The sequence below is a fragment of the Haemaphysalis longicornis genome, unplaced genomic scaffold (genome assembly GCF_048455015.1).
Source record: "Haemaphysalis longicornis isolate Haplotype H1 unplaced genomic scaffold, Haemaphysalis longicornis Haplotype H1 scaffold_1, whole genome shotgun sequence".
NCBI classification, from domain to species: domain Eukaryota; kingdom Metazoa; phylum Arthropoda; class Arachnida; order Ixodida; family Ixodidae; genus Haemaphysalis; species Haemaphysalis longicornis.
In genome coordinates this window covers 466,178,313-466,205,389 of record NW_027526203.1, presented here as the reverse complement: position 1 = coordinate 466,205,389, position 27,077 = coordinate 466,178,313, and the positions used below count along the sequence as shown (strand labels likewise).

Below are 27,077 nucleotides of genomic sequence, written 5' to 3'. Positions count from 1 at the left end.
AATAATAATAATCAATCAATCAATCAATCATGTTTATTTACGTGCCCAGGAACAGCCAGAGGCCTGAGTGCTGGCGCACGGGTAGTTACATGAAAACAAAATACAAGAAACATATAGCAAGAAACAAACAAGCGACAAGACACACAAATTGAAGTAGTGAAAATGACAAAAAAGCACAGGCGGAGCCTGGGTACAGGTAAAAAATAAAAAAAGAAGATGCCTATGTTGCTCTGCCTGTCGTAAAGGCCCCACGACAGGCAGAGCAACAAAGTTTGACAGTAATACAACAAAAACAACGGAGTGTAGAGACAAATGATAATACGAACAATTGACAATAAACAGTTTCAAAAACAGTTTCAAAAATAATAATAATAATAATAATAATAATAATAATAATAATAATAATAATAATAATAATAATAATAATCATTAGGGCCCCAAGGACGCAGTAGCCCCGGGCCCCAAAGTTTCCTAATCCGGCACTGTTTGTAAGCAGAACGTCATCCAACTTAGAGGGCCACCACGTATTCCGCAAAATGAGAGTTTATTGATTAAGATATCATGACTAAGATTAAGATATCGCGACGCAATCGAACGCTTTGCTGAAGTCGATAGAAAGCCCAAGTGAAAATAAGCCAGAGTCAATACTTTGGGCTATACTCTCCTTCAGTGCTAAAGGCTAATAGGGCTGTTCCGGTAGATCGTCCCTTGCGAAAACCAAATTGCGAAACAGTGAGTATTCGATTCTTAAGAAAATCTGTTACGCTATAAAAATAATTTTTTCTCAATCTTTGGAAAAGGTGGGCAACACAGATATTGGCCTATGGTTATTGGTATCGTTTTTATCACCGCCTTTATGAAATATACGGACCCTAGCTTCCTTCATGTAGCGCTAGGAAACGTGCCCAATTCAAGAGCTAAATCATAAATAGAGGACAATACTGACGCAATGGATGATAGGTACGAGAGAGATACGACTAAGGCATTTCCGGTGGCAGCACAACCCTCATTTTCTTCTGCTTCTATGACAGAATCAAGTGCATTAAAACTTGAGATACGGGATTTATTATTCTTTTATTTATTACGAACAGTTACGACGATTACGATGTCATTCAACAACCACTGAGTGTATCTATAACAAGAAATTCGCAGTTGCGGAAACAAATTTACTGATAACCAGACTACGTGTGCAGAGAGCAATTGTCTCAGGCCTTAAAATGTGCACCCCCCAAGCACACACGCACACACCGGCAAGCTCCTTTGCGTGGCATAATATAATATAAATGCACTGAAACATCGCGAAATGGCCAACAAATTCTCTCAGAGTACGCACATTGAAAGTGGATGATGGGGTTGGTATTGACCCTCTACCAAGTGGAGCAGCGGTTGCGCGGGTTCATATACGAGTCTGGAGCACAGCGGAAGGCGTTGGCGAACGGCTGGAAGTTCCTGAGCGGCACGTTACACAGCAGCCGACTGTCAAGGGAATCCTCGCGTGAGCAGTGCGAGTAGCAGAAGCTCACGAAGAACAGCTGCTCGTCGTCGAGGTGGGGCGCGCGGCTCAGAGTGGTTCGTCGAGAGCGGTCCGCGACAGCGCGGTATGCGCGGTGCAGTGGTTCCAGACTCCAGGATGAGGAAAACGCGGCGGACTCGTCCACGCTTTCGCCTCCCGGCAACGAGGGCCTGCCGGTTCCTGATAGGAGGGGGAAAAAAAGAGAAAGAAAAAAATCCCGTGTATCTGCCCACTTCGCTGCAAATGTCGTCGAAAGACGATACTTTTCTGCTGCCCCGCATGCCACGTAACCGCCTCTCCTCTCTCTTGGCCCACCTCCCGTCTCGGTCCCGACATGCTAAACATGGTGGAGGATTGCTGAATTCAATTCAATTTTCCCGGGTTCGCACTACTGGCGCGTCATTTGCTGGGGCCTTTTGTTGCCGAATTGGGCTTGGCGCTCGAGCCACAAGCCAGAGGATAGAGTGCGAGCTCTTTTGTATTTTGTGGTTAAATATTGTTTTTAGCGCGTTTTCTTGGTTTTGTATCGCGAAAATGACACTGCCCATTTTGAATCAAAATAGCACTGCAAATATCAGTCATGTATTAATGTTTTGGCTCAACTGTGCCCAATGTTTTCTGTTTACTGAACAAAGCTGGCAAGGATCACCAGATTTAGTAGTTTGGAAATGGTATGCCTATATAAACGTCTTTTTCGAAAATTCTTTTGACCTTTAGCCGGGCGGCTGAATCGAGGAACAGCCACACATTGAGTGAAGAGGCGTAGCCGCCTACCGGAACGCTACCCTTGGGGCTTGAAAACCTAGTAGTTTACGTGAAGCACAACTGCCCTATTGGTATGGCTTGGCTTGGCTCCCCGATGGAGAAATGCGTGCCACGGGCGCGCGGGGGCTCGCACTCCCGCGTCCTTGCCGCCACGGCTCCGCCCCGGCGGTGATTTGGTGACTGTGTGGTTTATCATGCCGCCGACGCTACACAGGCGATGAGGCGCGCCGCAGTGGAGGGCTCCGTATTAATTTTGACCACCTGGGGGCCCCGTCGGTGGCCTCGGGCTGCTAACCCTAAGCGACGCCGCACAGCGGGCATCGACGGGGTTTACAAAAACAGAGGTTTACTGACGTTTCGACTGGAGGACCAGTCTTCAGGATGATGAAGACTGGTCCTCCAGTCGAAACGTCAGTAAACCACTGTTTTTGTTTTTAATCGTGCGTCTATCATTTTCTCAACTATTTTTTCTGGCTCGTCGAGAAGTTTCTTCTACTATATATATATATATATATATATATATATATTTATTTATTTATTTATTTTCAATACTGCCAGTCTCTTCCCGAGACCATAGCAGCTGGGCTTGCAGATATTACATACACGTAGTCTTCACAAACAGCAGAAACATGCGGTAAGAAAAAGAAAGAAGAACTGCAATCTTAAACGCGGATGGTCTTTAAAGTATGCACAGCAAAAAACGAAATTTGTTTCACTATAGTTATACATAAAAATATTTACAGAAGAAACGATAAACACACAAAACACTAATTATTTCAAAACACACATTTATAGCCGGAAATACATAAAAACACATTTCAAACCTCGGTAACGCTAGCAGAAAAGGAATGTTACATGAAAAGGGATAAAACACTACAAATAACTGCACACATTTAGAGTCCTCGGCGACTCAAACAGTTCAACAGCAGGCTGTAATGCATCTACCAACGAAGGCACGGTGGGCTAAGATGTTGCATTTTCTATTTTGGAGGCAAAGTCTTTTACCGAATTGGTGTTAGTAACGGAGGGGTCTAAACTATTCCATTCTCGTATAGCTAGGGTATATATATATATATATATATATATATATATATATATATATATATATATATATATATATATATATATAGTCTGGGAAGATAAAAGCTCACACAGAGCGCGAAAAAATAAGGTTAGTAGAGACAGAGACACACGAGAAAGACGTAGAAAATAGAAATAAGTTTACTGACGTTTCAGGGAGAGGACTCCCTTTCTTCAGAGTACCAGTCTGAAGAAAGGGAGTCCTCTCCCTGAAACGTCAGTAAACGTATTTCTATTTTCTACGTCTTTCTCGTGTGTCTCTGTCTCTACTAACCTTATATATATATATATATATATATATATATATATATATATATATATATATATATATATATATATATATATATATATATATATATATATAGAACGGATTATGATAGGTGTAACACTATATACGGTACAAGAAGAGAGCGGAGTGGGTCATATTATTAGAAGGACATATTATTAGAAATTAAGAAGAAGAAAATGGGTGTGGGTAGGGCATGTACTGAGAAGGCAAGATAACCGTTGGTCATTAGGGGTAACAGAGTGGATCCCTAGAGAAGGCAAGCGCGGCAGGGGGCGGCAGAAAGTTAGATGGGCAGATCAGATCAAGAAGTTTGCCGGGATAAACTTGTCGCAGTTAGCACAGGACCGGGATAATTGGATAACTATGAGAGAGGACTTGGCCTTGCAGTGGGCGCAAATAGGCATATATATATATATATATATATATATATATATATATATATATATAGTAGAGAATGGGTATAGCTTCTAACAAAACTGTTTCTTGGTCGACGTTTCAGTCGGATGCCGACCTTTATCAAGAACTTTATATATATATATATATATATATATATATATATATATATATATATATATATATAGCGAATCAGAATAGGAAATGAGGGGCTCGTTGAAAATAAGACAGAAATAAGAATTGCCAGTCAAGAAGACCTCGGAAAGCAAAGGGGAGGATGTAGTAGTTCAAGATAAACAATTTGGAAAATAAGAAAGTGGAGAAAAAATGCCCGCCAGGTGGGATCCGAACCCACGACCTCCAGAATACCGGTCTGGTGCAATATATATATATATATATATATATATATATATATATATATATATATATAGATAGATAGATAGATATTTCTAACTACACACACACACACACACAGAAAGAGAGAGAGAGACCGAAAAAAAAGCAGTGATGATTACTATACTCCCTAATGGTAAATTAGTCGCAGCATGAGCTGCGGTCTTTTCGGTCACGGCGCATATCTGCTGCACCTCAGGAGGTAATCACTTGATCAGCGAACGCACAGCGGCGCGCTCTACACTACTGAAAACGAGGAAAGTACGCTGTATGAGGTTGGGCCTTGTCGCCGCCACCGGCTGGCGTATTGTTGCAAAATCGTGTTTGAACCCGGTGCCGCGCTAATGTCAAGTGGTTCGATTAGCCACGCACGGGGGAGCAGCGTGTTTGAACCCCTCGCTCAAATTTCACGTGGCTCGGATTAGCGGATAACGGAACAGCGCCTGGGGAAGATGTCAGAGGGAGGGCGCTCCTTGGCGGCGACGCATGGGGAAAGGGCGGAGGGGAGGCAGTGAGAGAGATGACGCCGTGCCGCCCTCTCCTCACCCTTCGCCAGACGCTTTTCTCCATTTTCTTTCTGCATTCGCTGCTTCGTTCGCTCACTCGGTTACGCGGACATAGACGCCGCCCCCGCGACACCCAGGTACCGGCCGCCAAAGGACTGCGCCCTGAAACGCGCACATAGTGGAGCGGCAGCTCTGTAGCGAGGCGGCTGAGCAGTCCGTGGGAAGCCCGCAGAACGAACCATAGTGAGCACGGCCTGCGGTTAGCGACCACCATAAAAACGTTGATAGCCGAACTTGTTTGCTCTGAGTGGCCGAAAAGGCGACAACTTGGTGAGGCGCGCCCGTCGAACCGATGGATGCAGATATAGCAAACATTCCTGTCTGTTTCTATCTGCTTCACACGGAGGGTACTGCGCGACGCGTGACGCGTGTATGCCTTCGATGGTAATACCTCTTATATATAGGGGGAATGGCTGGTGAACGAGGTATTAAATGCAGAGCATTTCAGTAACTCACGATGTCACCCACGTTGGCGTCCGTAGTCCGCGTCCGCATCGCTCCCCCTACACTATATAAATACTTGCCGGCGCCAGGTTTCGATCCTACGACTCTGCGGGCGGAACGCAAGGTGCACGGTACTCTACCAACTGAGCCACAAAGCCGACACAGAACGGAAGGTTACGAACGTGCCTTATATCCTTGACTCATTCAACCGTCGGCCAGAGGTGCGCCCTTTCCCCCGCGTCCTCCTCGCCTTCTCTCCGCTCGCAACGCCCTCTCTCGCCGCGTTCGGTTCGGGCGCACAACAGGTGGGGACGTGCGCAACACCCTCTCTCGCCGCGTTAGGTTCGCGCGCAAAAACAGGTGGGGCGCTCGCATCGCGCTCTCTCGCCGCGGTCGGTTCGCGCTTAAACCACATATGTCGTTCGCGCGCGCTGCGGTCGCTAACATCTGTGGCGTGATCGTGACGTCAGCATCACGCGTTCGCGTGGTGGCGATTTCGGCGCTATAACACTCTCTCGCGAGGGGCATTGGATTGGATTCGATTGGATTGGCTTGGATTGGCTTGGATTTGGATTGGATTGGATTAAAGTGGATTGTGTTGGATTGTGTTGCGTCATAGCCGCGCCACGTTGCGTCATAGCCGCTCCACGTTGCGTCATAGCCGCGGCAGGGGGTTCACGGCACGTTTCACCATCGACTTCATCGACAATGTCTACGCTGGAAGACAACAATTACAACAACAACAACCAATACGTAATCCATACGACTTGCAGGCGCGCCCCCCCGCAGAAATGCTCTGCATTTGATCGTGCCCCTCGCGAGGGGGGTGTTTTTTTTTTGTCACGCGCCCATTACAAACGTGCATGCGACTACTCGACATTTTTCAAAGAATGATGCCTGTTTACAGCCATGCATCGTTTGCAAACTACAGTGCCTGTGTGTTGCCGCTGGCTTTATTCGTCGCGCGGCCATTTCGGCCAACCGTGACACTCAAGAAGCTTGTCCGTGGCATCTCCTGCCAATGGGGCCAATGGAATGGCGGCTCCTCCGTTACGCACTGACATGGGCTTGCCTTGTGTAGCCGCTACTGGTCGCTGGTACGAGTGGACCATATCCAGGAGGCAGTCAAGGCGGCGCTGGTAACGAGAGCGTGCCTCTCCCCGCACCCAGTCGTGGCGCTTAAAGAAAAGCGCTTCGGCCATCGCATAGGACAGCGCTCGCGCCAGCCCACCGAAGTTCGCAGCCGGCACCAACTGCCGCGAGAACATGGGGAATCTGGCGGCGCCCACCGGGACCGCCAGCGCGTTGTTGCCGCTGGTGTAGAGCGGCACCGCGCTGACCGCTGGGAAGTGGTACACCTGCGCGGCGCGCATCGGAGTGCTCCTTAGGCGTAGCCGAATGCCGGCTTATTCTGGTAGCGGCATAGTTCACCGCCGCCTGCGCACGGCAGTGCTTACAGGGCTTATGTAGTAGCGTTCACATGCCCCTGCTCAGCAAAAAAATTGGGAAGATGTTTAAACGACCGATGCGTGGCATACGAGAACAATACGGATAAGCTTGAGCGGTTAGGAAGGGCTCATACCATGTATAGAATATTTAAAACGCTTGAAATGGACTGACAGGGTAAATTGGGGAGGCGAGAACTTGCGGCCTAAAATAAGCCTGGATTGTCCACTGCATTTAATGAAACAGAAGCATACTCTTTGAGTAATTCTCACCGACCACCGCATGCGGTTCGTGACCTTACATTGTGCTTGTTCTTCCTGCATGAGCTGTGCAAAGCCAGGTTTAATTCTATGCGCATCTTTCATTGTTCCAGGTTCATTGTACAGTCGCGGACTAATTTTTCGGACGCCCTATTTTCCGGACCTTCCTGAATGTCCGGACTTAGGCATGGCACCGTCACGCGCTCCATAGGGTCAATGTATAACACCGACCAAAATTTCAGACGTTTGGAGCCGTTCTCGCTCGATTTTTCCTGACTTTTTCTTTCGATCACAGGACAAAAGCTACCGAAAACGAAACCACATCGTCGCCATTTTGTTTTTCTGCAGTTTCGAACCCGTGTTGGGTATCGCCAGCTGATCTCGCATACAGCCTCGGTGGCGGGCAACGCTTGCTGCACCGTCCCGCGAGCCGCATGGAGGAAGGAACTCAATCAAGCACCGTGCCCATTGCACTGGAGCAATTCGCTAACGCTGGCGGCGAGATCGAGCTCTGCGCTGAACTTACCGATGACGAAACAATTCCCCAGGTGCTGGGAAATGACGACTCCGGCTCCGGTAATGAGGCGCTGCCAACTATAAGCCGTCATATGCGCAAACCGTCATGGTGCTTTCTGCTGTTTACACCGAGAACGTCAACCTCGTCGACGTGCAAGCTGACCTAATGTCATAGGTCAGCAGGCTTACTTATGAGTGCACTCACACACCCCACTCACCACTCACGAGTAGTGAGTAAGCGTCACCATCGTTTCGGCCTGACGAGTGCTAGTGAGTGCGAGCGCCACTCGCGGTAAGCCCCACTCACCACTGGCGAGTGTAATCGCCACTCGCAGCCTCGCGAGTGCGAGCGCCACTCGCGGCGAGCCCCGCTCACCACTGGCGAGTGCGACCCCGCTAATCACTCACGATGACGAGTGCACTCGCGCTGCTTGCTCGATGTGCGGGGTTTACCGGCCCCACTCTTGCGCTTGTACTCTCTGTTGGCTATTCGTCGCAGGAGCCGCTCGCTGTGCTGGTTGCTTCTGGCGCTACGCATGCCACTAGTTGATGGTAGTTCTTATGGACTGGCAGTTCTTATGGACTGACTGAATGGCCTGACTTATGGCCTGACTTATGGAATGGCCTGAATTATGGACTGACTTATGGACTGACTGACTTATGGACTGAAGAACGAATGGCAGTTCTTATGGACTGACGACTGCTTAATCAAGGCAAGAAAACACGAGAACAGCAAAGTGCTGCGGATTCGTGATGAGGCAGACCTCGGAATATTCACTAACTGAAATAACATGCCCTGAAATCGGCAATGACATACATCGAAACTAATCAACTGCAATCATTGACTTCATCTATCAATTGTGCTGTTGCTCATTTCAGCGCACGAAGTCTTCCAAAACATCATGACGAGTTCTATTCCCTTTTAACTTCCATTCCCCATCCATTCGTAGCTATCTGTGTTTCCGAAACGTGGCTGAACGCGTCCGACAAGAACTTGTTCTCGTTTCCATCATATGGTCCTGAATACTGTCACCGCATTTCATCCAGTTACGGGGGATCAGCAATATTCGTTTTATCAAGCGTGAAGTACAAGCGAAGGGATGACTTGAATTTAAACGTAATAGATTGTGAGTCCGTATGGGTAGAATTAGACCACAGTAGTTTTAGTGTTACTGATAAACACACAATAATAGGTGGTTTCTTCGGTTTCTAATTTTTGCTCCGAACTAGAAAGGATTCTTCATTCAATCTCTCTTGAAAACAAAAACGTGATAATAATGGGCGACATTAACATTAATCTCTTAGATGACACATGTTCGCACGTTAAACAATACATTAACTGCTTTAACGGGTATGGGTTTGAACAACTGATTAACCAACCAACTCGTTGTGTAAACAATACAGGAACTATTATTGATCATGCCTTAACGAACATACTGTGCCCACCCGATGCTTTCATTATACGCGCAGACATCACCGACCACTACCCTATTGCACTCCGCTTTAATTGCCCTACGTCATATCGTAATAATAGATTCACCAAAACCGTCTTTGACAAAGCGCAATTTTCGGACCTAATAGCTAACTCTGACTGGTCGCCTATAATGTCAATTAAGGACGCCGAGGTAGCGTACACCATGTTTTTATCCAGTATTACTGCATGTTTATCCTCCTCTACATCAGTCGTATCATGCCGAAAAAAGTATTCCTCGCCACAGAACCCTTGGTTAACACAATATTTGCTAAAGAGCATGCGTAAGAAGGATAACCTGTACAGAAAAACGAAAAAACAGCCATTTAATGTTACACTTAAAGCTCGCGACAAAAAATACTGCTACGTGCTTGGCGTACTGTTGAAAAAAGCCAAACGTGAGTACTACGAGAAACAGATAGCGCAAACTGGTAATAATGTTGGGAAGCAATGGCGCATAATAAAATATTTCTTGAATAATAACACAAAAGTGCTATTACTGAAATACGTTACAATGAAGAAACGTTTACTAACCCTGCCGATATTGCAGATGCCTTCAGCACATTCTTTTCTGTTCATCCTAACCTATCAACAACCCGTCGCCTTGATAACTATCGACACATTTCGCAGTCTTTATTTATCTTCCCCAGGCCGCTTTTCTGATGGAGGCGAAAAGCAAAAACGCCCGTGTGTACGAGATTTCGGCGCACGATAAAGATCCCCAGGTGGTCAAAATTAATCTGGAGCCCTCCACTACGGCGCGCCTCATCGCCTGCGTTGCGTCGGCGCGTTAAACCCTATAATCAATCAATTTATCTTCCCCACGTCACCAAGCAAATTGCGCAGCACAATCCTAAATATTAAAAACACTAGTCCTGGCCTCGATAAAATTTCATCGTTTCACATCAAAGAAATTGATTGATTGATTGATTGATTGTGGGGTTTAACGCGCCGACGCAACGCAGGCGATGAGGCGCGCCGTAGTGGATGGCTCCGGATTAATTTTGACCACCTGGGGATCTTTATCGTGCGCCGAAATCTCGTACACACGGGCGTTTTTGCTTTTCGCCTCCATCAGAAAAGCGGCCGCCGCGGCCGGGAATCGAACCCGCGACCTCGTGCTCAGCAGCGCAACGCCTTAGCCACTGAGCCACCGCGGCGGGTCACATCAAAGAAATACTTGACTACATAGTCGATGCTTTTGCGCACATTATAAACTTAGTTTTCAAGACCGGAGTCTTTCCAAAAGAACTAAAAAGGAGTAAAATTGTTCCGGTTTTTAAAAAGGGCAATAAGACAATAATAACCAACTACCGACCGATCTCCATTATGCCTTTTTTCAGTAAAGTTCTAGAAAAATTAATAGAAAAGCGTCTTTCCAGTTACCTTCAAAAATTAACCTACTATCCCCGCGACAGTTTGGTTTCCGACCGGGATATTCAACTAACCTTGCTTTAATTGCTTTAACAGACATGATAAAATCCAAAATTGACGAGGGGAAATTTGTTGGGTCGGTATTTATTGATTTCACTAAAGCATTTGATACCATTGACCACAACATACTTTTTCAGAAATTAACATTTTATGGCATTACTGGACCTCATTACAGTTACTTCGCAGTTACTTACTTGATCGGGAGCAGACAGTTAGTATATCGGGAGTGCTTTCACCTACAACAGTTAATAACATTGGCGTTCCGCAAGGATCTATTTTGGGGCCAATTTTATTCCTTCTTTATATTAATGATCTTCCCAACTGTTTATCATCCATCAATAATTGCCTCTTATATGCTGATGACACCACTCTTTTCGCTTCTGATGTAAACCTAGATATACTAACCTCACAGCTCAATACTGACCTTAAAAATCTAATCGACTGGTGCGAAGAAAACAAATTATGCATTAATCCACAGAAAACACATTATATGGTATTCAGCTCCCCTAACAGAGCCCGGTGTACCCTTTCTCCTGTTTACGTTAACACACATGCCATCTACCCATCACAACACTGCAGCTTTTTAGGTGTTGAATTAGACCCCTTCCTCAAATTCACTTTTCACATTAACTCGCTAAAAAATAAGGCTGCATGTGGTATCAGGGCACTAATAAAAGCCCGCCATTACTTTTCACCACAAACTCTCATCACTCTCTACTACGCCTTCATCCACAGTCACTTCAATTACAGTATGGTGTCCTGGGGATTAACTTACCGCTCTCATGTAACTCCTCTGCAGCATCTACAAAATCAAGCTGTCCGAATCATCACACGCAGTTCCTACAATGCTCACGTTACACCCCTTTTCTTGCAGCTGAATCTTTTACGCATAGACGAACTCATCAAGTACAACTTGGGCATCACCGCATATCGCTTAATTAAAACTCCTAGTTTCTTCTATGTGATTGGCATCGATCATTTAACTAACCCAAATGTTACGCGGTTTGCACTGCAGAATAACTTCTTGCTGCCAAACGTGCGCACAAATTACGGCTCACAGACTGTGCGACTCGCTATCATTAAATTTTGGAACACTTTACCCGTCACTGTAAAAACTGCGCTATCGCTTCCACGCTTCAAATCATTACTACGATCATACATATCTGAACAATCATACGCTATTTAAAGGAGCCATGAAGACAAAATACAAGTTGGGTTTATTAGAAAGACTGCTTAGTCCCGATAACAATGATACCAATATCATCGCAATCTTCGAACAAATGACGGAGATATTAAAGAAAACTTGTGAAGCAGTCGCGACCCCCTAGCCAATTTCCCGCAACTTTTCTATGACGTCACGGAACCTTGTTTGTGCGATTGGCGGCCGCCTAACGGACCTGTCGCGACGACACATGACTGGACGTCTGTAATGGGGCCTCTAGTTCCATTTGACCGTAACACTTGAATGCTAGCGTGCAGTTAACGCACTGAAAATTATGTTTTATTGTCGGCCCGTATGACGTCATTCTTGCTCATAACACGTCACTGTGGCGCGAAATTTGAAAGTTTTTAAATACTTCTTGCTTTTTTTGTGTTAAAAACATCTTTTGTGGCTCTAATGGAGCCGAGTGAGATACTGAATCCTAGTTCTTTCAAATTAAACAAAGTTGTATTTTCTCTTCATGGCTCCTTTAACTTCGTCTCTGTACATTTTGAAGTGTTAGAGTCCTAGGCATTCATTTACATCGGTGTATGCAGTATGTTTTGTATTGAAGTGCTTTCCTACCGTATTCCCAGTGTTTTGCCGTGTTATGTATATTAAATGTGAGTTTACCGCTAACTATTGTATACAGTATTTTACTGTGACTTTCTCTGTTATTTTTCTTGTATAGTTTTTATTGTATTAATTTACTGCGTTCTCAGAATAACACTGTTCATAGCTTTCGCTACTGCTGATAAGTTTTTTTTTTCTTCTACTCGTTAAATTACAAGGGGTCCCATTACAGTGCCAAACTCTGGGACCCCTTTCTGTATAATATTTTTTCACACATTGTATACTTTGTTACCAATAATAAACTGAAACTGAACTGAACTGAACTGATGGCGCGATTTCATTTAGCTCCGGGATTATGTCGCCACTGCACTCTCGTTATGGCACGCGAATCACGATGGAATAAACCTTCCGGTGGCGTGTTGTTATTTAGGAACACGATTTGGATAGGCGTCTGACGCCATGATGCCTGATACTTTTCCGTGTTATGATTCATGGAGGGACTGCTGTGCACACTCACGCCGAACGATGTTTCGGGCTCGTAGCATTTTGTGCCGGAATTGGTGTTGGTAACGTCGTCGCAACAAAGCGAATGCACTTTACTGCCGCTGCGCGCTGCGATGGAAGCATAGGAAGCACCGCGGTATGGTGTCGTAGTTCCCGGCTACATAACTGGTCTGCTTGCCATACCTGTCAATATATAGGCTGTTCTAAAGCGCAAATTAATTTGTGAGTGCCCGTACTCGCTGGAAAAGGTGTCACAGATTTTCACGTATTCGCGTATCCCGATGTTGAAACGGTTTGGATGAGCGAATGTGAAAGAAGTAGCCCATTTTAGAGGCTTTGGCGTCTTAAACGTATCAGATTGATTGTAGGGTTTAATGCGCCGACGCAAGGCAGGCAATGGGGCGCGCCGGTGTTGCAGGGCTCCGGATTAATTTAATTTTGACCACCTGGGGATCTTTAACGTGCGCCGAAATCTCGAACACACGGGCGTTTTTTCTTTTCTCCTCCATCAGAAAAGTGGCCGTCGCGGCCGGGAATTGAACCCGCGCCCTCCTGTTCGGCAGCACAACGCCTTAACCACTGAGGCACCGAGCAGTATTTGTGATGACTCGTTACGGCCGTGCTCTGTTATTATAGCTCGATTTCACGTGGACCTGACGTCACACGTCCTTCTACGGCAGTTACAGTGCTTGCCTTGAGGCATGCTGCTGTCTCTGTTAGACACACTTGAAAACTTCAGCGCTGGTGTTTTATTGCAAAATGCACAAAAGTTTTTGCAGTGCGTTATGTTGCATGCATGTTTCATTGATTCCTATACGCCTCGAGCTTCGCGATCGCTGCGCCGCCAGCTGCCGACGCTTCTCCGCTGCTCTTACGGGATGAGCGCTGCGAGGCTGATAGGGGCTCATGCAGTGTTCTGGTTCTGTTTCGCTTCTTTTTGCCTTTCCGCGCCATAAAAAAAACGTTGTGGTGATGTCTGTAAGCAAAAAGTTCGTTTAGGACGCTTCAAAACACAGCAGCGTCTTGGTAGAGTGCTCTAACGCCAACAACAGCTATCCGGGGACGCGGTTCTGTGCGCTTCTAGGCCGTTGGCAATGGCAGCAGCATATCACCACTGTCACCTCCGAATACGCCAGGCGCAAGTGAATACTATTGCCGCCTTGTTTAAACTTAATACTGGCACAGTGAGAGGTTGGCTTCGTTTTGCATCGCGGGCACCTAATGTGGCTTTGTTTCGAATTTATACGTATATGTTTCGGGGATGTGATTACCCAATAGCTGAAGATAACTTGTGCCTTTAATGGGAACATAAGCCACGCGAAAATGTTACGTATATACCAAGGTTGTGGTTCGGTAAATGTGTGCTTACTCACACCTTATAGCAAGGACCAAGAAAAGCTAATGAAACCACGGAAAAATCCGCCAAGTCCGCCACTGGTCTGCCAAGTCCAGAAGAAACAGAACAACAACAGCTCGTACGGGAATGAAAACACTTGCATTGTAGCTTCGTAAATGTTGAAGACGTTCGTCGAAACTTAAACAAGGTATGCAAAAACGCCCGTGTGTACGAGATTTCGGCGCAGGATAAAGATCCCCAGGTGGTCAAAATTAATCCGGAGCCCTCCACTACGGCGCGCCTCATCGCCTGCGTTGCGTCGGCGCGTTAAACCCTACAATCAATCAATCAACTTAAACAATCAACAGACCAACTAGATGGGAAATGCACTGATATTCCGCAGGACATGGGGGGGAGAGGGAAAATAAACTTCTTTATTAGCAAAACAAAATTGTGGAGTGGTGTCCTCATTTCAGGACCCCATTCGCGGTGCCAGCGCGCTGCGACGGCCCTTTCAACCAACCGAAGCCTGGTCTTCCGGACTGGAACTGAACGCCAAGCTCTCCCACTGTTCATAAGACGGACGAGGAATTCTATCTAACTTTGGGTTTTTATGACACCCCACACCATGTGGTAGAGTCAGGTTCGCTACAAAACTGACCCAGAGGGGAGTATTGGGTCGGACGCATTAGGCGCGATTTCGTCAAATGGGGTAACGTATTCGTTTGAAGCAGCCTAAGTAATCTCTCCAGGGCTTTCGTTAAGGATTCGTGGGCCGGAGGTTAAACGCCGCGCTCGAGCCTGTAATGCTGACTGATCTCGTGGTAGGTAAGCAGTAGGCTCGTGCGTGGTGCCCGGTGAGTTAGCTCAAAACGCAGCCCAGGCCAAATGGAGGAAACTTTTCAGCAAGCATGTGACGTCATTCAAGGCTATGTCACGTCTGTCGGCCTCTCTCTTTCGCCTTCAAAATCTGCTCTCCTCGTAGTCAGTAACAAGCATGGGGTGGCACCGGACCGGTTTCTTCCTCAGGTCCAAATTTTTGGCAGCCGTATACCGCACGTAGACACCCTCCGGATCCTCGGTCTCACCTTACATGATGCGGGCAGCTCTGTATCGACTCTGCGGACACTCCACAATCAGATCACTCAGCTTTCCCTTCTCCTCCGCCGGGTCGCCAACCGATGAGCTGGACTGCACGAACATTACCTGCTCCGCATCATCGATGCCTTTGTTATGTCCCGTATACTATATACATTGCCGTATTTGCAACCCTCGCTATCTCAGCTCGTCCCTCGAGGCCTCCCTCCGTACGCTTTACCGCATCGCTGTGGGAGTACTCTCCTACTGCCCCAGCACAACCCTTCTGGAACTCGGAACATACGATACTCTTGAAGAACGCACCGCGTGCCATCGCCAGGCCCTACTCGAACGCCTGCAGACTTGTGCCCAAGGTAGTGCTATTCTTAACACATTTAACTACCCACTTCGCAACTACCTCCCCCCCCCATACCACCGTAACTCCCCCCTGGGGCCACTTTCGCTAATTTATGGGTTGTGTCTTTGCCCCGCAACATGAACCCTGATCGACACCCTGCTCGTCGGGCACTGCGCGTTCAGGCCCTTTCCAAACGTATTCATTTTCTACTCTCCCACGGTCCCATCATTTACTTTACTGACGCCAGCAACATCCCCTCAAACTCAACCGACACGGCTTCATTTCTCAAACTTGTAGGGATTCTCCCATCTGAGCAGTCGCGTCGCTGCATTCGAATTACCGCGCGCCACCTCTCCTGCCATCTGTGAACGCACGGCGGAAAGACTATGCGAAAGAGGGGGGCGTGACACGTTTGGTGCACGCTAGATAAGCGCAGCGGTGATTGCTAGTGGGGGGGAGTCGCCGGCCGGGAGTGCCGCCAGCCCCCTTCAAGGAGCCCGCACGGCAGCAAGCGGTCAGCCGTCCGTCCCGTCGTGCCGTCAGCCTCCGGACATTGAAGTGCCCTGGTGACGTGGTTTGGTGATGATATCTTCTGTGCCCTTTATATTTTGTTTCCACTGATTCAGTAAAGCCCCTTATTCCTCTCGCAATGTTCTGTGCCGTAATGTTTTGACGAGGCTGTTGCCTGAACCCCCTCGGTAGGCAGAATTACCTACAAACATTCCTTAGACACTGCCATGGTTTCCTTTCTTTCCCCAGCTGATTCGGCCTCCCTCGAAGAATACGCCGTTGCCCTTGCAATAGAGCACGCTACTCTCACTGTTCCTACCACCATTCCAGTATATACCTTCTCCGATTGTCAACCAGCCCTTCGCAATTTTGCTCACCATGAGACCCACCCACACACCGCTGACTTCGTCACTTCGATACTTGCTTCGAATCCTCGGACACGTTTCACACTGGTTTGGGTTCCTGGCCACGCTGGCATGTGCGGAAACGCCCAAGCACACGCGCTCCCCCGAGTACTTCTCCCGGGTCCGCCCATGTCCTGGACAACCTTGTACCACCCGCCGACGGTTCGTACTCAGCACCGCGCTTCCCGCCGTTACCAACTACACGCCCAACGCCTATCACAGACCCTGTACCCACCCCCTAGTTCCCGTCTAACTCGTAAGGCTGCGTGCCTCATTCGACAGGCTCAAACCTCTTCACTTCCCTCTCATCATATTTTTCACCGCATCTATCGGCACCCTGGCCATCCTTCCTGCCCCACCTGTTCTTCCTGTCCATCCATTCCTCATTTTTATTAATATTTTTATTATGGCTTCGGCCTTGGGATCTTCCTGTGTACTACGACCCAACTGTAAACATGTGAAGCGTTTTTTTCCGAAATGCGCCAGATCCAGAAACCGAAACTTAGTCGAATAAAACTGCACTGACAAGAAAAACTCGGCAACTTTCCCCTAAAAAAGAGGTGGCAAAAAATAGTTACGATAACGCCCTGAAAACGTGTACGCAGATCGTAGTTCGTATCGAAAATGAGCCATATCCTGCGGTTTCACGGATCAGAATAAGCCAAATCTATTTGCCCAATGGGCGTTTGCTTCTGGCTTGACTGTTAAGGCTGTTTCATCAGTGCTTTCGGAACTTTTTTTTTTTGTTTTGCTTTTCTGAGCTGACGTATTATGAACTCAGACGGCAATTAGGAGATCGGCGAAATATCTGACCCCAGATGTCAATGACAAAGTGAACGGAAGAAAAAGAGAACGAAATGAAACTGAGAGATGTCAAACAATGATTTTATTTCGTTTCACCCATCCTTACGAAATAACTAAAGTTATGTTAATTAATTTTTTACTCCCATATTTACCATTTTAGTTCTTAACTAAATAGCCGCCGCTTACAAGCACTGGTGAATCCCCCCCCCCCCTCCCTCTGAGAGTACGAACCACTTCATTAAGAGCGGCCTTCTTGTGAAGCGTTTTGGAAATTTACGGGAAAGCAATGAAGAGCTTGCTTACTTTATGAGTGCCTTCAGGCGCGCCCAAGAAAATTCTCCCAGGGAAAAATTCGAAAAGAGCTGCTAATGGCGCGAAGAGGACTCACCTGCTCTCCTGGTATTACTCTAGAGTTCTTGAAGCCCTGTTGCATATTTTTATAGCCTTTTACACCCAAAATTGAATCGCACCATGCTTGATAGTCAATTTACATAAAGTTTTCACAAGAATGCCGCATCAACTTGCGTATTTCAATTCAATATGAACCAAATTCAAACCTATCACCCAGATATTGCTAAAATTCACGGCATGAATTTTAATTACTTGTGGCCATAAACTTCTCCTAGCTGACATGTAAAATATATCACATACAAGTGTTGATGGCGTTGCATTTGGGTCCGGCAAGAAACTTTTAAAGCGAAAGCTTTCTTAGTGGGACCGATGGAGTTCTGTCAAAAAACTAATGCATTTTTCCGTAGACCGATTGGTCGAACGAAAAGCTCTGATAACATCTCTGGACACATGGCTCGTGCGCGAAACCGGCTTTCCATTGTATCAAAACGGTTACTTGAAAATCGTGAAATTCGTGAAAGGAGCGGATCTAGATTAGACAATAGAGGCATGGATCATGAAGAATGAGTACAATAGTGTACTTTTACCTCATAAACCACGTACCCGCATACATTTAGATCGTTCCTTGATGCGTTCACTTAGTGTTCGAGAAATCGTAGCTGGGTTCGTGCTTCCTTCGCGATTTCGGTCTTTGAAGGTTTGACGATCGATTGGACGCACTTTCAGCGAAGGCTGGACGCACTTTTAGCTTTCGCGCTTCTCCCAACTTTCTTTAGGAAGGGATGGTAATTTTTTTTGTCTTTATGACTCGCCGACCGCGCCCCTTCGTTTTGTTCCCTGGCTCCCGCTGCAGTTGTCGTATGCGTCCGTGCAGATTGACAAGAATCGTACTTTATGTCTGACTCTTCATTCGCCGTATCGAATCGGATAGTACGAATCTCTACGGTTGCGTTCAGTTTCTGAAATTGTATTTCATATCTTCAAGCTATATTTCTCACTTCACGTATTGGTATCACTTTTGTTTCGGTCTAAATATGGCTGTACTGAAGATTTCCACAACATAAAATGATTCCCGTGGTTTACAAACGCAAAGCGAAGTTAAAATTACCATATTATAAAGAAAGAAGCAAAACGAGTGACAATGCGAATAAGTATTGTGGCGGTTGTGAATTGTGAGTGCGAGCAGGGAGTGTGAGTGGTGAACGTGAGCGCGAGTGAGGGCGAGTGGTGAGGGTGAGTGGTGAGCGTCAGCATGAGTAAGTTCGAGGGGTGACGAGGAGTGGTGAGCGTGAGTGCGAGTGAATGCTAAGTGGTGAGCGTTAGCTCGAGTGAGTGCGAGTGGTGAGCGTGAGCGTGAATGAGTGCGAGTGGTGACGACGAGTGGTGAGAGTGAGCGCGAGTGAGTGCGAGAGGTGAGGACGATTGGTAAGCGCGAGTGTGAGTGGATGAGGAAGAACATTTTTTAAGTGAGTGTGAGGGAGTGGCGTCCAGTTTTGCCGAGGTATGCCTAGTGGTACGGCAACGTAGCGCCCCACAGAAACAGATTGACGAGTTTTTTCAAGCCGCTCGGTAAATGAAGTGACTTCTTTTTGCGTGCATTCGTTTTTTCAGACTGCCCGATTTTCCGGACGCTATCTCGGGCCCTTGAGAGTCCAAAAAATGGGTCGGCGACTGTTTAAGGAAACGAGCCAAAATTAATGGGTCTTGCGGACCGCAGGTGGTTTGGTAAGGTGTCTATATAGGTTTGTGGACACAGAAGTGAACAGTGCACACAAGCCCTTATTCCACTATACTGGTGGCGAGCGCTGGATTTTTTCCCTGTTTTCAGGAAGATGAAAAGACGACTGTCCGTGTCCTATGACCACAAGTAAATGTCTTTACGTGCGGTTCTATCTTTCAACACTTTCATATAAGAACTTCAACTTCAGGCGTCGGAACTACACACAGGCGAGGTTGTCTGAGGGTTTCGCAATAACGATGAGGTAGGGTTCTCGCATACAGTATGCTTACCTGTGGCATAGCAGACACGGTGAGATTGCGCAGAGCTTGCCGGGCAAGGAACCAGTTATCCAAGAATGCTGGCATCCGCAGGTCAGGTATGGATCCGAACATCCGGTCCACGTCGCGCTCGCCCTGCACGCCTTCGGGCCAGAACAGCAACTAGCCCGAGCGGCACAGGAAGAGGTCAGGACGACTCTCATCCGTGGAATGTTTGAGGATAGTTCCTTTGTTTGAAATTCTGCAAGCGAACTGTCACCCTGACGTCGGATACATCGTCGCTTAAACTGAATTTGGAGACAGTGGTGTGTTTCATGTTATTTACCGGCCTTCGACGTCGCGCGTTGCTTGTTCCAGTACTTGTTTAGAATAAAGACATTTCATAAATCATTCGCAGTTTGCAATGAGCAGGTTTCACAAGTCTTCCCGAGCATGGCACACTACGTGAGTGTTTCACAAACGATTCACCGTAAGCGAAACAAGCTTCCTCATTCCTATTTAAAATAAATTGGATAGCGGTCACCAAAAAGGAATACTTACACTGTCTGCCGTAAATAATTCTTACCTGGTGAAATATGCATGCTCCGTATGGATGTATGTGACAAACTCAGCTACGCTTGCTGCTGTTGTATATGCAGCCATTCACGCATATTAAATAAAAGGCTGAGCTTTTCAGAAGCTCTCAACGGCCATATATGCGTTGCTGAAAGATCTCCACTAAGAAAGTGCCAGAGCCCTTTGTTGTGAAAGATTTTTGGCAGGTGTCTCGCGTGATGCTGAAATGTGCGATCTCGTGCAATGTGGCTAGATGCTGGTCCCTTTCGGATCTCATGGTAATAATCATTCTAACCACCGTTAACTTCATCGGCTGCTTCCGGACATATACTCCGCACGCCCACTGACACCACCGCACGCGGCACGCGCTTACTCTAATTTTTTTCTCTTGAGTTGTCCTCTCCTTCTGACTTGTTCTCTGTTTAACTCTGAAACTGGTATCCTAACAGTTTTACTGACCCCACGCAATATCAGCAATCATGTGTCCAGAAGCGTACGTGCTTTTACTGCAAAAAAAAAAAAAATGTTGTTCGAAGTGCTTTGTGACGAACAGGGCGCACCTTCTTCATGCCACGGAGACGCAAGATAGCGCTCTTTTGGTGCTCGATGGCCAGAATTGCGCTCTTGAGGACGCTCTGCTCGGTGCTGTGCAGAAGGTCGTCGAGGAAGCCCACGACATCGTGATGGAGATCCTCAGTCGCGCTCTCCGTCACATACGGTATGCCTACGCTGACGGTCATGAAGGAAAAGACGAACTCGAAACAGTCCCTACGGAGAATGCTCTCTGCTGCCTCAAACGCGAAGTACTGAACCATGGCCAGGTCTCCCGACACGTACTGTCCCAGCTGCTGGGCTACGTTCCAGCCGAAGCTCATGGAGAGAGAGTCCGTGGCAGTCGTTGACACAAGCTGCAAGATGCCCAGAAGGAGCTGCCTGTTGCGCACGCGAAGCACGTCCGCCGCGGTGTAGTTGTCCTTGATCCAGTAAGCGAGGCGGTTTAGGGCGGCTATCAAGTGGTCGCCATCGCGTAACGAGCCCAAGCCAACAAGATCGTCGCTTTCTTCGCCTAGTAGAGGGGAAAGTGTCTCTTCGACCAGTTTGTCCGCGGCCGCTATGGCCGTGATGGTGGCGTTCATTTCGTCGGCAGGCTGCCTGAACAGTCGCAGGTAGGTGGACAAGTACTGGTCGTACTGCACCAAGCCAACCATGAAGCTCTTCCTCTGAAGCCAATGATAGAACACCTCTGCGTCGCCGAAGACTAGCAGCGGCCGGGAGCGGACGTCTCGGTTGGAGGTGTCCACGTGGAAGGCCCCCCAAACGGGAATCCCCCAGAAGAGGGACATCTCGACCAGGAGGTCCAGGAGGCGCAGCTGGGGCGAAGGCAGGGGCCACCGGAGGCCCACGTGGCGCATGAAGCGCACGAGTGGCTCCACCTGGCTCTGGCCTTTCTGGACCACGCCCAGGCAGCTTTGCAGCAGCTTGGCGGCCTTGTGCGACGCCCGCTGGCCCACAGCGGGAACGTCCAGCTTTAGCAGCCGAGTGAAAGCCTCGGCCGCCACTTCCACATGAAGAGAGTTCTGCGCCGCGCCAAGCACCACTGTTCGTTTTCAGTGAACCTATTCCCGCGGTCTCTACACGTATAGATGCTGACTTACAATAACGGAAAACTGAGCGTACACGGCATTAGTGTATACGCCCACGCATAGCTTTTATTATGAACTCGCTGAGTTTGTCGTTCTTCTAAGCTATAATTATAGTACGTCTAACTCTTTTTCGCGCGTCAATCGGCTTCTTACTAATCCAGGTCTGCGCTAGTGCCCTCTCTATGTGCTCTCCGCGGTGGCTCAGTGGGTAAGAGCCCAAGGACGCTGGTTCGATCCCGGCCGCGGCGGCCATTTTTCTGGCGAGGCGAAAAACAAAAACGCCCGTGTGTCGAGATTTCTGTGTACGTAAAATATTCCCAGGCATTTAAAATTAATCCGGAGCCTTCGACTACAGAGAGCTTTATAGCCCATGTGTATACTTAGTTCGTCGTGTAAAACACCCAAAAACGGAAAAAAATCTTGTGTGTGTACATTTTGTTTGAGAATTTTTTTTATATATTGTGCAATGCGAGTGCACGCCTCATATACGCCTCGAGCTTCGCGATCGCTGCGCCGCCTGCCGCCGCTTCTCCGCGGCGCTTACGGGATGTCCGCAGCGCAGCTGATAGCGGCTCATGCAGTGTTTTAGTTCTCTTTCGCTTCTTCTTGCCTTTCCGCGCCCTAAACATCTTGTTATTGGGATGTCTGTAAGCAAATAGTACGTTTAGAGCATTTAAAGAAAACAGCTGCGTCCTGATTTGAGTTCTTAGAATCCTCGAACGCCAACAAAAGCTAACCGGGGACGCGGTACTGCGCGCTTCTTTGCGTCGGCGACGGCAGCGGCATATCACCACTGTCACCTCCGAATATCTCAGGCGCAAGTGAATTCTATTGACGCCTCGTATATACCTTATATTGGCACGGTGAGAGGTAGGTTTCGTTTTGCAGCGCGGACAACGAATTTGGCCTTGTTTTTAATGTATACGTGTCGTCCAAAAATATTATTCAGGGAGGTGATTACCTAATTATCTGGCAATAACTTGTGCCTTTTATAGAAATAAAGGCCACGCGAACATGTTGAGTATATTCCAAGTCTATGGGTTGTTAAATATGTGCCCACTCCCGCCTGATAGAACGGACCAAGGAGAGTTAATGAAACCACGGAAAAATAAATTGTCTGCCAAGTACGGAAGCAATGTAATAGTTCGTGCGAAAAAAAAAAAAAAAAAACAGCGCAGCTTTGCAAATCCTAGAAACGTTCGTCTTACCTTAAGCAAGGTTTAACTCACTACAACAACTAGATGCGAAATGCACTGTTTTCCAAGACAGGGAGGGGGAGGAGGGGGCGCTTAACTATCGTTGTGTACAAATTCGGAGCGAAATCAAAGAAAGGCCGTTTTAGTAAATCACACACAAGCAGCGCGTTCCCCTTTATTTTGTTTTACGGCTTTAACGAACAGGGGATCACTCGGCGGACACATTTTTTTAAGTACAGTAAGGAAGTTCACAAGCGATAAACGGTGTCGTTGGATTGAGTGTGGTATCTGATAAGGCCACCTGATTTCACTTTTGTGCTAAATTCCGCAGGCTCCCTGTGTCATATGATGATGTTTCGAAAAAGCGTTTAGTCACGGCCGCGGATATAAGCGGAAGATATATGTAGCCGATGACTGTTATATGGGCATCTTATATGGAAGATATATGTAGCCGAAGACGACCCAGCCGTAAATTCTTTGTGCTGACTCCCGCATGTAATTTTGTGTTATCAATATTACTTATTGCGTAGAATGCCCGTGATATTTATGCCACATTGGCTTGTTCAGGGTAGTGATCAATATCCGAGATATGAAGTGTAACTGGCGGGCTGTCAGGTATGAGTGCTCCGCTAGATTATGGAACTACACGAAACCAATTTATATCGCAGAGTATAGCCGTAGAATGAGCATCTGAACGAACGCTGCTTACGGAGTTACTGTTAGTAAATTTCGGGGCAGTGGAATTACAATCAGATCCATGCATATATGCCGGTTTCGTGACGCCGGCTCGTGACACACACCTGGCCCTTATGCGGACCGAATGTACCAGAGTAAGATTGCGTCAGAAGCATTTATACTCTGGTAAATGCACCACGTTTGCGAACAGCGTGACTGGCCCACATAAATATGTATTTCCAATGCATACAAACGGAAAATATCAGTCGCGAACGTGCCTCAAAAGCAACGGCCACAGTGGTGAGCGGGCCGGCAACTCCCGCGACTGCTTTCGAAACGGGCCGCTAGGGGTTTTCAGTGGCGCCCCTACAGGCAGCGCTCGAGGCGTATAGGCAGCAAGCCACGAACAACTAACGAGTATCGATATGTACTCGATGCTCGAGGGATTTACCATAGATCAAGGCGCCCTGCGTTGTTTAAACAATGCAGAAGACAAAAAAATTATTTGGGGTATAGACTTTCAAGTCACGGAGTACCAGGCTGCATACCGCGTTATTAATGCGAAAGCATGAACTAGCTAATAGGCGTCTGTAGCATCGAAACGGCTCCCAAAATGGCCGATGGCACCAAGTGAATGAAAGTGGAGTAATTGAGGTGAAAATAAAATTTGTGACTGGGTAGGAATGAAATAGAGGGCTCCCGGGTTGCGAGCTGAGCACGCAACCACAGAGCCGATTCTTCGGCTCTGATCGCCTAAAGATAGGTCCAATGAATGCTGATTGATTGTAGGGTTTAACGCGCCCAGAGGCAACGCAGGCGATGAGGCGCGCCGTAGTGGAGGCCTTCGGATTAATTTTGACCACCTGGGGATCTTTAACGTGCGCTGAAATCTTGTACACACGGGCGTTTTTGCTTTCCGCCTCTATCCAATGAATACGTTGTTGTGGGCTTGGACAACCCTCGACGACCGGCACACGCAGATCGAAGTACAATGAGTTTGACGTTGCTCGGCACGTCGTTTGGCTGAAAAGAAGGTAACCGCACGTCAAGTCTGAATAGGGGCCTAACAACATATACCCACTCGGGTGGATTTGCGAGTGACGGCGACAACTGCCGTCGGAGGGTCTCAGTCGATGTACCGATTCCCTATTGGCTGCGGCGTTAACGCACTCTCTCGAAGTAGCATACTCTACGGCGTTCTCATTACTCATTGCTTTCGCATTCACTGCTCCGAAGAAGTGCTCGGGAGACCTCGGACTTTTCAAGAATGAGATACACGCGACCGAGGGACCGGCCTAGCGAGCACGCCTCGTGGGAAGGATAATTTGGAGCGTTGCGGTCTTTTGACGCGCATATTGATTTTTGGAATGGCGTGGCCCGTTCGCAGCCATGGCCTGAGATTGCGGACGACGAAGGAGAACAGCGCCATCGCAGCGCGCAAGACGTAATCAGTGTTCCGAAACAGAGAGGCCTGGCGGGTAGCGTGACGTCAACAAATTGTACCTCTCCGTACACTTGCAAATGCGGCAGCCCTTCGTTCGGCTGAGCGCCCGAAAACCTTCAGCAGTGTTCGTTGCCCGATAACCGCAGCACGAGAACAGAAGAATCGTTAGGAAAGAACCCAGTCCCTGGTGTAATAAGGGGTCCCGGGAATCGTGCGTAGTGGATAAACGCGTTGTTGATCAAGCCAAACACGATAAGTGTTGCGGATGCACCAAGAGAAACAACATCTGGCTCGAGCTTGCCTTACGTAAAGGAAAGTAAGAAAAAATACCGCGAACTAGAGTGAATTGGTCTCAGTAAAGCAAATCGAACCCGGGTGTGTAGACGGGAGCGCTATCGACTCGACCACACTCCGTGAGTGTCACCAAAGCTCGCGGCAGAAAAGCAGATATTTGGTGCGAAGCTGAAACGAATAAAGCGCCCTGAAGGTACGCACTGACGTCGTGCAAATGGTTCTCCAGGTGCAAGAGCGCGTGAACGATCTGGCCAAGGATCACGTGCGTCTGGCTAAACAAGGAAACGCAGGGCCAATTTTTAGTCTTGGTGCTCTTATAGTCAAGATGTCTGCTGTACATTATGAGACAGCCGGAGGCTTTTTCGTCTTTTTCCACTTCAAAATGTTTCGGTTGATCATGGGCCCGCGTAATATCATCACCACCACCGTCGAGGTTCGCCTTTAAAGGGTGCTCCACTGCAAGCAGACGTACGTTGTGGTGAAGCGCGCATGCACTTGGAAATCTGTTTTGAATGATTGCTTCACAGCTTAGGTGCGACTGGAAAGGAGTACGTTCTTCCGTTCCTTCGTGCACCCGCGGCGCGGGTCTTGCTCTTTGCGGTGCAGGCATTTTAGTGCGGGCACGAAGTGCGTCCTTCTCTCGTTCGTAATGGGATGCGACTGCGGCGGAGTGCGTATACTGCCGCTCCACCGTGCACGCGCTACGCGGGCGTTTAGCTCGTTGCGCTGCCGCTGAGCCAATCGAGTAGGTTAGAGGCCGGACGAACCATGGTCAGAACCATGTATCGAGTAGCTAAAGAATGCTACGCGTTAGCACCAGAATGCCCCCGAGCGCGTTCCACTTCGGTGCCGGTACACTGACCTGAAGGGACACGTCCCCACCTGTCCATCGTGCGCACACGTACTCGTAGAAGTCCTCGCACGGATCGGCGGCGGGAGCCGAGCTGTTGTTGAGCATGGCCGCGTAACGATCGCACTCGGCCGAACCGCAGTGGCCGCCGTCGGCCACCAGGCGAGCCCAGACCCACACGAACAAAGCCAGGCCGCACGAGGCGGCAGCACCCATCGCCACGCAGCGCCACGCCGCTGCCGCTCCCGTCGTCACGTGCACACCCGTCTGGCCGCCGCCATCTGCGTCCCCACGCTGTGCAGTGGCGGGCCGAAAGAATGGCGTGAGAGAGGCAATCAATGCTTAACTAGCTCCGAGACGGTGGTGAAACCTGCACATGGTCAGCTTCTCGGCACTTTGTATTCGCAGCCGCGGTACCTCCTATCTGACCTCCATTGCCTGAACGGGACAAACTCACCCCGGCACATTTGGTCGAACTATGTACAAAGCCTGACCCCATGTACAGCTGGGGAAAGCGCCGCATTGAGCATTCACAATGGAGGCAGGGTGTAGCACGTGGCTACTACTAGCTCAAGTAGTGCAAGCGAATACGCCAAGCCGCACGTGAGAATTGGGAAACCGTGCAGGCACTATGCGACATCGTAAAGGATGACTCTACGCCACCGATGGCAAAATACTTCCGAATCGATATTTGACGTTTCGTCGGTTTTGCTTGCCTTGGGATTTTCGTGTCT

General features: G+C 48.0%; 3 protein-coding genes across 3 annotated transcripts in view; all 3 read right to left on the bottom strand.

The window, feature by feature from the left end:
• Positions 1–27,077, bottom strand: part of LOC144156213 (pseudouridylate synthase TRUB1-like) — a 356,387-nt gene that overhangs the window by 190,660 nt on the left and 138,650 nt on the right. The gene's annotated exons all lie outside the window — the stretch shown is intronic.
• LOC144162616 (neprilysin-1-like) lies at positions 1,368–26,275 on the bottom strand. The gene is made up of 5 exons (XM_077693234.1): positions 26,261–26,275; positions 20,802–21,818; positions 19,699–19,848; positions 6,516–6,801; positions 1,368–1,693 (listed from the first exon to the last, which is right to left on the bottom strand). Exons 1-5 carry the CDS (start codon positions 26,273–26,275, stop codon positions 1,368–1,370), a joined length of 1,794 nt encoding a protein of 597 aa, XP_077549360.1.
• On the bottom strand, positions 26,093–26,573 carry LOC144173591 (uncharacterized). The gene has a single exon (XM_077701951.1). The coding sequence runs from the start codon at positions 26,557–26,559 to the stop codon at positions 26,287–26,289; it is 273 nt and encodes a 90-aa protein (XP_077558077.1). The 5' UTR covers positions 26,560–26,573; the 3' UTR covers positions 26,093–26,286.